Consider the following 16,317-nt stretch of genomic DNA (forward strand, 5'->3'; position numbering starts at 1 on the left):
TTCTTTTAAGTTTCAACAGTAAAGTCAACAAGATCCCAGGTAGTTCACCACAGAGTAGACAGGTCCCGTCCCGAGTGTGTCACAGAATACGATTTGTGGCACATGGCTCTCCCAGGATGTTGTACTGAATTAGTCCTTTTCAGCCTGGACCTACCACAAAATCAGCTGTCAGTCTTGGGGGTAGGTTTTCCGACTCGCAGATTAAGGTTTGCTAGATAAGAAATCAGCTGTATTTTAAGAAAAACAAAGCTGAATAAATTGTCCTTGGAAGGTTATTGAATCAGAGAAAATTTACGGCACAGAAGGAGGCCATTCGGCCCATCGTGTCCGCGCCAGCTGAGAAACGAGCTACCCAGCCTAATCCCACTTTCACGCATTTGGTCCGTAGCCTTGCAGATCACGGTTGTCCAGATGCACATCCAGGTATTTTTTTTAATGAGTTGAGGGTTTCTGCCTCTACCACCCTCTCAGGCAGTGAGTTCCAGACCCCCACCACCCTCTGGGTGAAAAAAAATGTCCTCATTTCTGCTCTAATCCGTCTACCAATCACTTTAAATCTATGCCCCCTGGTTATTGACCCCTCCACAAAGGGAAATAGGCCCTTCCTATCCATTCTCATGTGGTGTAGTGTAGTGTGGATAATAAATTCATCATTGCGCTTTGAACTTGAAAAAGATGCAATCGCCAGTTTCTCCCAGTCTCAGTCTTGTGAAAGTTTGCAGAACACGAAGATAGCGATTTAGTTAAGAGATACTTGACAAAAAGCCAACATTTTGTGGTGATTGAATGGCTACAGTGTCTCCGGGAAGGATGATTGGCATACTTCCTTTGCACTTAGTGACAGATAAATTACCCATTTGTACACTTGTTTTTAAAATGACTGTATTGAGAGGTTCCCATTGCACCACTAAAGTCCGTAGTCTTACAGAGAATTGTGCAAGAGTTTGCAAAGGAATGGGTTAGAATCTCTTGGGTAGAACTAGAATGGTGTTACAGGTCAATACAGTATGTGCATTGATCTGATTGTACGGATGTGATGTTTATATGTAATCCAAATTTTTGTTCCATAATTTACTACTTCTTTAAAGGGAATCGCACCATCAGTATCCGATAAATAAAACTGTGACAGAACAGTTGGGATTACCTTGAACAACCTCATTTAAATATGCAAGAGTAATGTTAACGAGGGGGAGAAATGATGGAGCAAGACCATGTGGGTGAACCAAATATGAAGACCCCTTCAATGGTCTTCCCTTTTATCGGTGAGCTTGTGGATTCATAACCCTCATGCTATATGGCTTGCAAATGCTTCCTGAGTCCAGTTTTTTGGTGAGGTGGGGTGGAACTCTCAACAAGCAAGGGTTCCAGAAGCACCAGGGCAGCTAAGGCCATTTGTCCTGGAGGGACTCACGTGGTGTTTAAAGTGGTGTGTGCAGCCGTAGTGGGCAACTGTTGGACCCATGTGAGTTGCAGGAAAAATCAGGTGAGTCAAAGACCCTGTCTGCCCTACGAATGTCATCTAGCTTCTGTTATGCCCTGGCTGGTTGACTTGTCTTTGACAGTGTGTTGAGTTTGCAGTGGTTGCAGCAATGTCATCACCTACTAATGCAAATGGTGACAGCTTTATTATACCCTGACAGGGGAATTGTGTCTCTAGTCTGCAAACTGAGATAGGAAAGTAATTTTCTTTTCTTTTCTTTCCAAAATACAGCAGCCAAAAGTTTACTAAACAAGAAGGTCGATGGAGTAAAGGTAGGTTTCCAGCTCAACTTCTATCTTTCCTCCTCTTCACGGTCGGTCGGCCCTTTTTGCTTTTATTTTTATCTTTTGTTTGCATTTTCTGGCTTCTGTTAGTGCCTGCTATCACAGTTGAACAATACAAAGGGAGCTTTTAAGAACAAAAACCCAGAAATTGTGCATGATGTTTGGAAGTATGACCTGCAAATTGGTAGAAAATACAGCTACGAAACGGGCAGCCGCAGTGCGTCAACATGTACCGTGTGTCTTTGGGCAAGACACTTAGCGATATCTAACCCAGGGAAAAATGAATGGGTAGAGCTTCAAACCAGAGGCTTTAAGTTGACACAGTCCTTGCATTTATTTGACAACAATTGCTTTTCTTTTTCCTATTGTATGCCCCCCACAATCCTCTTTCCTCATCCTCCCTCCCCCTCCCCCTCCCCTCCCCTCCCCACCCCAGCCACACAAACAATGTCATGCATCCAGCACTGAGAAGATGCATACAGTTTGATTAATATCCAAGCATGTTTCAGCAATGATTAGTGGTGCTCTGTCATGCATGAGGACAACCACAATACAAAACCAGTTCCACACAATCGTGCCAAGATAGGTAGTGTGGGTCAAAGCTGTTGGGATTCAGTTGAAGTCAGAGTTGCTGAAGTTTTTTTTTCCCATGACTGCCAGGCGATTGAAGCCAATAGTGTAGGGTCTTTGGTTTCCTCTGAAGAATGATGCTGACTGTATAAAATGAGCCAAAGTAGCATTGTCTTCAGGTAGAGTCCAGTTGTAACGAGGCAGTTTGTTTTGTTTTTTAACTTCTCTTGTACTGCCCTCACTTAATGATCCTTCAGCTGGAAGGGCAGCATGGGGTCTAGGTGCAGACCACCCTTCGACGGAAGTCAACGGGCATTTATAATGGAGGAGGGGCTTGACACAGTGAGATGAGCCTCACTGATAATCCCCGACACCCTTGAAATGCCCAGCTACCACCACAAAGAGGTACGGCAAGAATCTCCAAGCGCGCTACCCCGAGAGGGTGGTTGAGTTTTGATGAGTGTGAAAGCTTAGGTTTGAACCTAGCCCTTGCTGTGAAGCCCAATGCTCTTGTCTCTGCCAACACAAATAATCTCAAGACAAGCAGACAGTGCCACTAAGTAATCAAATCGTACAACTGGCCAGAGACCAGTTGTATCATCTGTCTGTGTCATTGCCAACTGGGCAATTTAAATTAATAATTACATTTGCTGCGAATACAGCTGCGAAGGTTTTTCGTTCTGTTTGGAAGCAAAATTTACCTGCCGCACCTTGAGAAATTTTTCAGCTTTTTGTGGTGTGACATTTAAATGGCTGTTATGATAGAGGGAACCATTGTCTCTTTTACCGTCACTCATTTCCAATATCGTCACTGGCTCATAACCGTGTCCGACTCTGTTGGTTCTTGTTTTTTGTTTTAGCTCATCGTACCAATCGGGCACATTTCATGGCACCACCCACTCGTGGCTGGTATTGTCCAAAGCATTTTATGGAATAAATATGGATATTATGTTTTTGAGTGTAAAGACCTGGTCGTTTCCCCTTTAGTGTCTGTTAAACTCAAGCTACCAATTGGATTCTACTGTATTTACACTTGTTGCTACTTCCAACATCCCCTGAATTTGCTGTCAATCGGAAAATGTAGGGCATAGGTAGTCAAGTTGAGCAGCCTACTCACAAACGTGATTGGTTTGCATTGAGGCCTGTTTTATTTGAGAAGGGAGGGTGAAGCAGGTATGTGAAAGTGGGGGTGGGAGGAGACAGTTGTGCATTAAAAGGATTCATGCTTTTATCAAGGATTTATGTAATTTTATAAAGAGTTGCTTTAAAAGCAAGTTGCAATGCTTTTTCATCTTCCACGACCAACTCCTTTGTATAAATGGAACTGGACGGTGAAATTAGTACGTTCCAAAGAGAGAGATCTCAAATTCATACGAGTTGGCACCAATATACTACATCATGGAGCAGTGGAATGCAGCTTTTGTCTCCGCTTCGTAGCAGATTTGATTCGTGCTACTGTAGGGAGGCACCCCACACAGGCCAGTTTTCTCACTACACAAGATGGACATCATAATGGACCAAGCATGGCTGCTGGTCCACTATCAATCACCTCCTGTCCAAAGAGTGAGAGTGGCAGGAACTTGGGAGTGTTTGAGCCAGCCCCTGATACTTGGCCTAGCGAGACCTGTTCAGAAAGCAGAGATAGCAAGATTTTGTGTGGTCAAATATGTACATTGTTTCGGCGTAAACTGCAGAATTTGTCTGCTGGGACTTCAATTGTATGTGAGACCACAATCTCTTGTCAGCCTGGTCTTTCTTCATTAATTGGGGGTAGCACTGGGGTAAGAGAAATTCAATCATTGTATCCACCTCGGCCTCACTGCTACCAGCTTTTGGTTCCGATCCCATCACCACGATGCAGTCAAACAGATCAATCACAGTAGGGGCCATTAACCTGTTCAGTTCCAAGATCCCTAATTGTTCCATTTTGACGTCATGAGCGGAGACAGGACATGCTTGGATGGCACAGTAGTTGCTGTTGCTTTGCAACAAATGTGATTTTAACTGCACCAATCACCCAGAAGTTGACCAAGTTAACTCTTTCAGTGCTATAATTGAGTGCCAGTGTCCTTCCATACTATTGAGAGGTTTACAGGCTCCTCTTTGGTTTTTATTCATTCTCGAGGTGAGGGCATCGTGAGCAACCCAAGCATTTATTGCCCATCCCTGGTTACCTTTGAGAAGATGGTGGTGATAAATGCAGTCCGTGTGGTGGAAGTACTCCCACAGTGCTGTTTGGTAGGGAGTTCCAGGATTTTGACCCCGCGACCATAAAGGAGCAGTGATATATTTCCAAGTCAGGACGGTGTGAGACTTGGAGGTGGTGGTGTTCCCGTGCGCTTGCTGCCCTTGTGGTGGTCCAGGTCGCGAGTTTGAGTTCTTTCCATCAAAAGTACTCAAGCCTCACGTACCAATAATATTATCCAGTTCGCGCAAGTTTTTAAAATTTGCACAGCGCTTTCTGTGATGTTCCATGGACTTTTCAGTATTGGTAGGGCATTGAAAGGGCTAACTTGACAATTCTGGTTGAACAACACAAACGATCTGACTACTTCTTCCTGTTGATGTCCACCGAGGGGCTTGAGAGCACTTTGGAATAATGGAATATCATCCAGCCTTTAAACCCCAAATCATCCCCAAAATAGGAATATTGTGACAAAAATATCGAAATACATTAATAGCTTTTATTACTCTGCTGTACAGGACCTTATTTTAATATTGGAAAGGAAATAATAAGTGAGAGAGTGCAACTAAGGTTTAATGGGAGTTGAAAATGTTGGGGTGGGGAATGGTGATAAGAGGATGTGGAAAAAAGCTAGAATTCCAAAATTATTGATTTCACCCATTCCCATTTTTTTTCTGTTCAGAATTCAGTCCTTTCCATGAAGTAGGGTACATTTCCCAAGTTAATGTCCCTGGTTGTACAGAATTCATGGCTTTTTCTTCCCACGTGAAAACCTTTTTTTTGCAATTTTACCAGATGACTGGGTCTTGCGTGAAGAGTATGTAATCCACAGTTTGTCAGGCGAGAGAGTCCATTTCACATAACTTGCGTGAAGCAGCTAAAGTGTGCTAAAAATAAAACAATCTGAGTTTAGTTTATTGACTGAGAATGCACATCAGGTATGTCAGTACTTGTAAGAGAAGTTTCATGTGTAGGACCTTGTAACGGAACTCAACTCTGACAAAGAGCTTCTGCCAGAAAGGCTAACGCCTTTTTTCTTTACAGATCCTGGTGGACCTTTTTATTTCAGTTTCCGATTTTCTTTTTATCATAATCTTATCAACACCTTTTGTGAGTAAATATCGGACTGTACGTGGTTGGAAGGGAATTATAAGGCAATGATTGAAACGAGCAAGTGTGGTGACCTGGTTCATCATCGGCAGATTGAATAACTACTTTGCTTTGACTGCCAGATACCTGCTGTTCACATTACATATTGTGCAGTTATTTACTATTGGTTTAGAACTATTGTTGCTGATATAAGACCAGATTGGTGAGTGAAGTTGAGCAGGCAAGACACAGATACAGGGTGATTTGTAGGTGAAAAGTAGCGTAGGACCTGAAGGTTTAATGCAGTAATGTTACTTACTACTGCTGAACTTTGAATAATGAAGAACTGAGCACAATACTCTTGTGTGTTGTTGCTACAGTCCTTCGTCATGCTGTCCAATAAGGTTTTGGTCAATACAATTTTGCCAGCAGTCTTAACAAGTTCAGTCACCTTCCCTCCCCAACATACATGCACACATTCTTCTATCTCCCTTCTGCCCCCGCCCACTTATAAAATGACCAACCAACATCTTCAGTGGTGGCACTGAGTGGAAAGAAGCAAGCCACGAGTGAAACTCGTGATGGCAGAGTGGAAGGACGGGTTGGTTTATTGAAAGGCGACTGTATGTTTTGTAACTTAACTGGCAGGCAATAGAGTGCCCACAATGTGTGCCCAAGGCCATTCGTGGGGGAAGGGGAAGGACTGGGAAAGGGAAGTGCTCTCGCTTGATCTTTCTGGTTTTGTTGGGTCCTCTGGACATAAGACAGAAAGATACTGATGCTTCCAAAACTCTATGGACCAAAACTCCTTCCGTCAAAAATGTTGTTGAAAAACTGGGCATGAATACAAAATTCTCAACATTTTCGACCTACTGCCGCTCAAACATGAGTAGTACTGTGCATATATGAAACACTCTGCGTTTGTTCTGGCTGGGACTGAGTTGTTGTGTATTTCTGGTAAATCTTTCTTGGGTACAAGACATAGTAATAAATCCCACTTGGCCTCCGAAGACAAGAGTGGGACCACACGTACAGGTAGTCGTATTCCAAGCAGTGAGCAGGCTCTTGTATAAACCTCACCACCAACACTCCACGAAAGAGAAGTGTACATTAAAGGAGCTTCTTTCCAAAAAAACATCTACTTGTCCATTATTTTAAACATTAGGAATTAACACTTATATATATATATATATATATATATATACACAAGAAAGATCCAAAGAAATAAAATATTCATGGGCACTGATGCAAGCCTTTTAAGGGGTTGCCAAAATTTAAAAACAGAATTAATCTCAGACAACTGAAGGTTTTGCAGAATTCTTTACTCGATTTATTATAGATGTATTGAGCAATAGGGAAAAATTAGTTTTAATAACTTCTAATGATATTAAAGGAGCTAAATGCCCAATTTGAGAAGCAAAGACAAGCAGTTATCAGATTCTGAACAATTGGAACTGCCCTGTGCTCTATTATTTGTTGTTCCAATAAGCCAGACCCCGGGAATGTCAATGGACGAGCAATTGCCCATCTCCAACTAAGCAACCAGCTCCCTCCCAGTGGGATCATGATGGCTGACAAAAGATGTGAAAGCACAAGTGCTTCAGAAAACTGTGATTTTAACCTGGATAGCATTAGTTACATTAATAGATTCCGCCTATGCTTCAGAAGTGTAAGAATACTCTGGGATATTTCAGAAGTTTAGAAATGGAGGAAACATTAGCACGTATAGTAGATCATAAAACCAATCAGTTGATTCAACACATTGGATTAGGCCTCACTGGTCTCGATGGAAAATGCAAATTAGTCAGCGAAGGAGCTTATTGACATTAACGTAGTCCATGTTGGCCTCGTATTTGTAGTAGAGGTTGGACTCTCTTGTTTTGGCGATTTACATAGAAAACGACAGGCAAGACCCTTAATCTGCTGTAGAAACGTCAACTCCCGCATGGTCAAACCAAGTAATCAAGCTTTTAGTTTTAATAGCCTCCGTCAACAAATCGTGACACAGCTGATAATTACTGTATTATGCGAGGCCCCACTGGCATTTGTGGTAGATTCAAGATGTTTCTGTGAATATTATGTCATGGTAATTTTTAAAAGTCTATATATTGTGTGTTATTGCTACAGCCCTTCGTTATACTGCCCAATAGGGTTTTGGTCATGTAATTTGGACAGCAGTACAGCAAGTTCTGTCACATTCCCTCCCCATAACAGTTAATTTTTAACTATCAATTTGATTTGATGAGCTAGACCATGGTATTAAGAAATTGGTATTTGGGTTCAAGAAGTGAATGATTATAACATTGATTGGAACTTCCATGAGTATTTGGATCCAAGGTGGAGAAAAAGAAATCCGTAAAGATGTGATATCTCTTACTGGTGTAGCATGGACTCCTCTGTCTCTGTGTCGTCATATTGGCCCAATAGAGGTTATTATAGCTGTGGAAAAGTGTGAATGAGGAGGTACATCATCCAACGAGGATAGGTTGGTGTGACAGCACAGATTGCACGTGCTGCTACTATAACAAAGGGTCATTACCGGGATGGCAGAAATACAAACCTGCCATGATTTTTCTTCCCAAAGCTCCAGTAAAGATTATTCGTGGGAAGGGGAGGAGAAGATTGAAAAGTACAATAATTCCGTTGCCCTGTCCTGAAAGAGCTGACTGACGAGGTACAGTTCCATCGGCCCTCCAGTGCCTCCTTCATGGGCTACTTATTCCTAAGCCCTACTCTGTCTTTGACCAGTTGGGGTAGTGATCAAGAGTGTGAATCCTGGCTGATTTTCTACTCTCTAATCCAATGCTAAGGCCATTTATAGATCCCAGTTGTGATCAGCCAACCCAACTTGGGAGCTTCCTGGTCTGTATGGCTCTGTACTACACCAGTCTGTGCACTGACCCAGGGAGCCATTGGGGTTTTTTTTCCAAGTGAGCTGTGCTTCTCGAACTCTGCTAAAAATGGTTGCAATTGTTGTGTTTACCCATATCTTCCACCACCTTATGCAATACTCTAACTAAATTACACTGTTGGCAAACACAAGTTTCTGGCTCAGAAGCCGAGAGAAGCCTGGATGATGTAGTACCTTTTAGAATGCATAATATCTGTGCAAAGCACTTTTATGCATTTAAGTGTTCACAGTGTAAGGAGTTAAGACTATTATGACCAGCAGTACCATTTTATTCACAGGTTTTTGAAATAGCACAGCACCGTACTCCTTCTAACATTTTGCATGTTGCAGGTTTCCACTGTAAAGTATTAACTGTGCTGTGATTCCTGGGGAGGTACAACCATTCCCCATTTGCACTTCATTTGCAAATGCTGGAACATCTCAGAACCTCTGCAATGTATTTACTGGGCCTCCCATCTTCCACTTCCGTCCTATGCCTTCTCTAAACCATTGTTGAACTGTATCCTCGCCTTGCCTGAGTTCACTTGTGCCCCTTAGATAATATTGAATGAGATTGAATTGGCATTGCTGTCTGTCACTTCCCTGATCTTTATGTACAATGTGCCACACTCAACAATGAGCATTCAACAGAAACATTACACTCCTTAACTTACTCCTGAACTCAGCACAGTAACTATAATGTGAAGGAGACTGTGCTCTGTTTGATCCAGAAACGTTTTTTTAATTGATATTGTCCTTTTCTTTCTCAAAAAGCAGGAATGGTTTAATCATTTGTATATGTTTTATTGAGAGTATTTTCCAGAATATCTGCTTCGAGGGATTAATCCACTCAGTACTTCTTATTTCTTTAAACTTTTAATCCGATGCCAGTTGAACATGATTTGGTTTTCCTTCCCTCGATTTGACTTCAGTTTCTTCTGTGCACCTTCCTTTAAATTCTGTACATTTATGGATGATCTCTGAGCTGTGCCAGAACAGCCTGGGCATTTCCTCAATCCTTAATTGAACTATTAGAAATGTCCTGAGCATTGAAAATTGATTCATTGCTCACCTCTGTGTCAGCCATCATTACCTGACAGTGAAGGTGTGCAGCGGATGTGAAGGGTGTGCTATGAGTGTGACCCAGGTACAAATTCGCACCCTCGATTGCCGATTTTGTGAGGTGAAAGGATCACAGCGGAGGCGAGATGCTTTCCCCACAGAGAGAGAGGGAAAGGAAGGTGGAGGGGAGGGCAAGTCGATTCAAGATGCTCTCCTCACCTTTCGGAGCGGGTCTGCCTCTCCTCTTGCACAAGATTGGCATGGAAGGAGTTAAAGGGGATAAATTACTTTGTAGAAGAAAATTGGGGGGTTGGGGGTGCAAAGGTGAGGGACAAAAGGGGACACCTCCAAAGTGCCCCGTTTAACAACTGTGGATTCATCCCTGGCGTGCAGAATACATTAATGACACTAATGCTGCCGTGACTGGTTTCAGAGAAGTGTAACGTTAACACAAAACACAGCAGCAATCCCATATGGAAGCACAGAGAGAGTCATAAAGGTACACACTGCAACATTCAGGTCCATCCTTAAATTCTGCATGAACTTCTATCCTTTACATAAAACCCTTATTGAACAAGTCCTTTGGTCATCCATTTTGTTACTAGGATTATTTGTTTGTTTTTTGCTTGGAGATACAGGGAGGGAAAAAAACAACTGTTAAGGGCACAGTATTGTTCATCTGTGTGGTAGGGGTTTTTACATTCTACCTAGTCTTGGTTTCTCTCTTGCTTCCTTTCGACAGCACTCTGCCCCTGTACTGTCCCCTTCCTTTTGTTTTGTTAATTTTGCCATTAGTCTAACCAAGCTGTGTTTCGCTATCCCATTGGTTGGTCTGCTGGAGGGATGATGGGAAAACTGAGTGGACATGCATTCTGGGTCTAAAAACTGAATCTGTCAAATTGTGTACTGAGAGGTCTGAGGTACCCCAACCAGCATCTTTGGCTTCGACAGGAACATGCACCTTGCTATGACGATACCTTAGCAGAGAAGTTGGGTTTTTATAAATAATCAGCTTGCACCTATAATGGCTGCACTGGCATTTTTACTGTCTGGGTTGGGGGAATTGAGGTATATTTCTGGTGAGTTTTACCTCGCAGCAAAGTTGGTGAGAATGTCAGACATGGCAACAGCAAAACAATGAAAGCTGTAGCCTTTAGGAAGAGGGTGTTTTTTTATTATTATTCCCAGTGGCTTTCACCAAATGTGTGAGGATAGTTACAGAAGAATGGGTTTTTGAAATAGTCAAGGGCCCATTTGACAACTTCTCAGCAGAATGTTATTCTGTTGTCGACACCACTCTGAGAAAGCCACGTGTTCACCAACGTGGATTAAGTTGTTTATCCTTTTGAGTACAGTATCCTCTTTTATGAAGTTATGTTTCCCCCTCCTCCCCCTTATATCTTCCCAGGTAAAAGCCCAATCTCAGCCAAGTAGCTGGCCTCCTCCCAGGCCCCCGGCTTTCCTGCTTTTCAGCCAGATGCCAAAAAAGCAGAAAGTGAGAGATGAGGGACTTCAGTTATGTGGAGAGACTGAAGAAGCTGGGACTGTTCTCCTTAGAGCAGAGAAGGTTAAGGCGAGATTTAATAGAGGTGTTCAAAATTATGAGCAGTTAACAGTAAAAAAGGAGAAACTGTTCCGATGATAGGAGGGTCGGTAACCAGAGGACACAAATTCCAAGTCATCTTTTGCTTGGTGATTTTTCTAACGTTGCTTATTCACAATTAATTGAAATTCAGATGTGTGGTAAAGAAGCAACAGCTCAGAAAGGTGAGGTGATCTAACTAACTTTGAATCAGCCACTAAAAGCTCTAAAATCTCAATTGAAGAATGTGGTTAAATAAAGACAAATTGGCTTGTTTACCTCGTGAACTGATGTGTCTCCTGTTTAGAAAATGTTTCAGAGTTGAGATGATCTGTCACAGGTACCATAACGATTACAGACCCACTTCATGTTAAATATCGCAGCTCTTTAACTCGTGTTAGTAGAGCCCCAACGAACAACACTGTTGCCTCAAGCCCTTTGTTTCCATTTCCATTTCCCCTGATGGTGAGTTTCTTTTCTCATCCAAGCAAAAACTGGGTCTTCAGGTTGGCACAGTGATATTCAGGAGCCAAGCCAACCCGAGCTCCTCACATGCCTTCCGATATTCACTTCAAGAGGAGCATTGCCTTTGGGGAAGATCACTCACTGGCTCAATCAGCTAGAGAATGGCACATGGTGAGGGAAGAGACTTGAGGGAGCAGAGAAAAACAAGAAGGGTGGGGTATTTTTCCCAAATGTACTTAAAATAATTATAGCTCACGGTAGGCACTTACACATTAACTAAAGTCTTTCAAATTACAATTGGAATCAATGGGGCAGGACATAAAGATGCAAGAACTTACAACAAATATATCTGCCTTAATCTAGATTTTGGGAACTAATATCATAAGCTATTAATAGACTTGGGATCATATTTGATAAAGCCTACGTACAAGATCAGAACCAAACTATAACACTTTCAGGTAACGGGTTTTTTTCTTTCTAAGTTTATGGACCCCAAACAGTCCTGTTTAGTGATGCACGGAATCATGCATGAAGATCTGAAGATGATCTCATGGAATTTCCCCAACATCTCCACGTTTTAATTTCACCAATTCACAAGTGAAGTGATGAACAGAACTTAAGTGAAATAACAAAGGACATATTTGGATTTTGGGCAAACAATGGGATGGTCGTTGCTCGTGAGGCAATGAATCATCAAAACCTTCAACTCAAATGTTTGATGGTGTTTTTCCAACCCCAATATATATTCAATGAAGATTAATTTCTATTGTTCTAAAAAAAAAATTCTCTTGAGCAGAATTGCTGCAGGTTGTAGCACCTTTTAAACGGAGTAAAAATGAACGAGTGCAATTTGAGGTGCAGGCGGGCTCGACAATATTCTGAGGAGAGTCGGCACTCCTGGTTAAAAGGCAGATTGCTGACCACAGTTTCCCATCATCCCCTCATGCAGTGTCGTATTTAAGCATATATTTTGCTTTTTTTTTGCACACAAGCACTAATAAGAATATCAGTTGTTCATTAGTAAATTCAGCATCCCTTGTCATGGGCCTTTGTTGACTGTATTTCAGAGCTGTTAGCAGTGACTACCAAAGAGAAACATCATATCATGACAGGGTTATTCATTCAAGCCCCCTGCGCTCATGGATATAACCCCCGCCCCCCCATCCCTGTCCCCAAAGAGCAGGCAAGGATGAGAAAACAAATCTCAGGTCTGCAATCTGGTTTAGTTTCCTTTAAGTCACTGAAGATCCATTCAACTCCGTGCCAAAGCTAAGCCTTTTAAAACCTTCCCCTTCAGTTCAACTCTGCTCAAACACAGGGTTTGTTCAGGCCAATGCTATACTAAATTAAAACTACATTTTCAGGTGAAACCAAGATTTTTTTTAAAAATCCAAGCATAAATTAGACACCTGTCAAAATAATTAGATTGCAATTGGTAATTTCTAAAAAGTCAGGAGACTGAGGTCTGTGGGTACAATAAATACTGTAAAGAGTACCAACAGAAATTAGTGTTCAAGATGCAATCACAAGGAAAATCATACTCCTCCTGAAATACTTGCATTAATCAAGTCAAACTGCTAACCCTGACAATACATTGATAAACTTAACTAAAGGTATGACCCCTAGATAATACCAATTGTTCAGGGTACCTGATCCAGATCCTTACTCTTAGTTCTGATTTCTACCAAATAGGCTCATGACCAGATGTTTCTGCAACACAACGATCCAGTTCAGTGCTCTGGTGATAGTTCCTGGCCCAAGCCACCTGCACTCACTCAGCCCCCTATCCTAGAAGCCATTTTTTATTCTTGTTTGAACCAGTTACTTTTCTCTTTACCCACCCCTTTTTTAATTAGTTTCCTCACTCCACACACCATCCATGGGCAAAAGGGTAGGAGAGTTATCCACTCACACATTTCTCTCAACGTTACCCTGCTGCCAGTCTCTGGAAGCTGCAAACCCATAATCCAACCTATATTACAACAAGATGCAAACCCATATCCAACCAAGCTTCGACAAGCTGCAAACCCACATCCAACCTACATTACAACAAGATGCAAAGCATATCCAACCTGTGCTTCAACAAAGTGCAAACCCACATCCAACCTATATTACAACAAAGTGCAAACCCACATCCAACCTATATTACAACAAGATGCAAACCCATATCCAACCTATATTACAACAAGATGCAAAACCATATCCAACCTACATTACAACAAGATGCAAAACCATATCAAAGCTACATTTCAACAAGATGCAAAACCGTATCCAACCTACGCAAGGTGCAAAACCATATCCAACCTGCACATGATGCAAAACCATATCCAACCTGCACATGATGCAAAACCATATCCAACCTGCACATGATGCAAAACCATATCCAACCTGCACATGATGCAAAACCATATCCAACCTGCACAAGGTACAAAACCATATCCAACCTACACTACAAGGTGCAAAACCATATCCAACCTGCACTACAAGGCGCAAAACCATATCCAACCGACACAAATAAAAACAGAAAATGCTAGAAATACTCAGCAAGTGAAGCAGCATCTGTGGAAAAAGAAACAGAATTAACATTTAAGATCGATGACCCTTTGTCAGAACTGGAAGAAGTTGAAAATTTTGCTTTTGATCCAACCTACATTACAACAAGGTGGAAAACCATATCCAACCTACATTACAACAAGATGCAAAACCATATCCACCCTACACGATAAGATGCAAAACCATATCCACTCTACACCACAAGATGATGCAAAATCATATCCAACATATACAAGATGCAAACCCATATCCAATGTAAACTTCAAGAGGCAAAACCATATCCAACCTACATTGCAACAAGAGACAAATCTGAGATTGGGAATTTGGTATGGAAGATTGAAGCTGCTACAGAAGTCCTACCTCTCCCAAGACATTGTCTGTTGGCATCTCAGAATCAGACCTTGATACAGAAGTGTAACCTTTGCTCACTCAAAGGGAACGGATTCTATTTAGATCATCTTTTTGGGGGGGTTTTAGCCCAAATTCACTTCTAGTTATAGATTCAAGTCTCAGTTGAACATATATAGTGAACCATCCCCTTAGATGAACAGTTACTTTGAAATAAGACTGCATCAGGGTGTGGTGCAGTGCAGAATTTAGTAACTCAGTGCGAACACAGCTGCAAAAGAACTAAATCCTGTTTTATTTCAAGATGCAAAAGGATCTAGCAATAATATCTGGGTTATGAAGTATTTACAAACGCACTGGATTGTTCTTAAATAGGGGACGGGGAGGTTATGTGGAGAGCTCAGCACAGTGGTCCTCCCTTCCTGTTAAAAGAGCTATTTTGTGGCTGCCTAACACTCTGATCTACCAATGCTGAGCAAGGAGTGTTGGTCCATTGGTATGCTTTGTGATGGGGCCTGTCCCACCTGGAAAACTTGTAGGGTGGCTGGGACGGGAAGAGAACAGAACAAAGATATGGCCCATGCACCTCATTCACGACCAATCTCCTGCCAGGCAAACGTAGGACACGTCAGCAGCTCGGCGCCTCAGCTTCTTGAAGACAAACATCAGTGGTACCAATCTTAAAAATTTATCCATTAGAAACTTTTAGGTGACAAAATATTGCTCGGCTACCCCTGCAACGTGCAAATCCAGCCCTTGTGTAGTGAAACATTGTAGGAGTTAGTTGGGTTGAGGTGTTAACAGCTTTGAAATACTTGAAGTTTGGTCCATTTAAAAGATTTGCAATTTCCGTTGAGGCTTTTAAACTCCATTTTTTTTCTCCTTTTATTTGAACTGCAAATGGGTAGAATGTTCAAAGACCACATTAATGTAGATCTGAAGTACTGTCACTGGATGCAAAAGAGAAAATGAAAGGTTCTATTCTCCCAATGCTGCCACACCTCTTGTTGGTGAGCACACAAAGGCAAACCAAATAGATCAAGAAACGTACTTAATAAACGTCAGAAATGAGAGAGAAAATGTGTTATATAATTTTTTTTTTAAATTGCGTTTTAGGAAAAAAGAAATGTAGTGCGGCCCGGCTGGGCTCCCAAGACCCAAACACTGCCCGACACTTCAAACTTCCCTTCTCAGTTGGGAGAGTTCTATCACAGCGCTCCAAGTACTGCATAGAGCGTTTCGCAGGGAGGGGGGAGGCCGAGGCAGGACAATAAGCTGCATCGCTGTTGTCTTCTGCTGTTTCTGGCGAAGGATCAGCCATGGCTGTGGTATGGGTCCCGGGCGAAAGGGGTAGGAATAAGGGGAAAGTGGCAACATCAAACAGGAAATAGGAGAGGAAGAAAGAAAATAGTAAAATAAAAAATTCATGAAATAAGTTAAGAAAGAATTGTCCCATTTAGGAACATTTTTTGGGGGGGTTTGGTTGGGGGGAAGAGAGAGGTTTAAAAATGACCATGAGTGATGTCTCACGTAAAATGCATGATTGAAAATAGCTCAACCAATGTCATAGTTTATACCAAAGTGTATGCATGTTCACAACTCTTCCTTTGAGCATTCTACCTGAGTATGGAATGAACCCTTTCACCAGTACAGACACCCAGTTAATGGCTCCTGATGGAGTCGCATCAGAATTTAAATTTGCAAATTTTAGATTTCTCGTCCTGTTGCACAATTAGATTGGATTTAGATTTGTTATTCTGCCTGTGAAATGTTTATGCAGGGGATTCGTTCAAATTGAAATGTTATCAA

The 16,317-nt window shown here is 41.9% G+C and overlaps 1 protein-coding gene across 39 annotated transcripts in view; it reads left to right on the forward strand.

Annotated features, from left to right (window-relative positions):
- The window catches only part of LOC137335779 (calcium/calmodulin-dependent protein kinase type II subunit beta), a 233,461-nt gene that overhangs the window by 160,625 nt on the left and 56,519 nt on the right, over nt 1–16,317 (forward strand). For all 39 annotated transcript variants that reach the window (XM_068001138.1, XM_068001148.1, XM_068001155.1 and 36 more), the window contains one exon: nt 1,712–1,752. In XM_068001138.1, coding sequence (XP_067857239.1) covers nt 1,712–1,752 — 41 coding nt within the window. The remainder of the gene's footprint in view (nt 1–1,711; nt 1,753–16,317) is intronic.

This window comes from Heptranchias perlo, chromosome 20 (assembly GCF_035084215.1).
Source record: "Heptranchias perlo isolate sHepPer1 chromosome 20, sHepPer1.hap1, whole genome shotgun sequence".
NCBI classification, from domain to species: Eukaryota; Metazoa; Chordata; class Chondrichthyes; order Hexanchiformes; family Hexanchidae; genus Heptranchias; species Heptranchias perlo.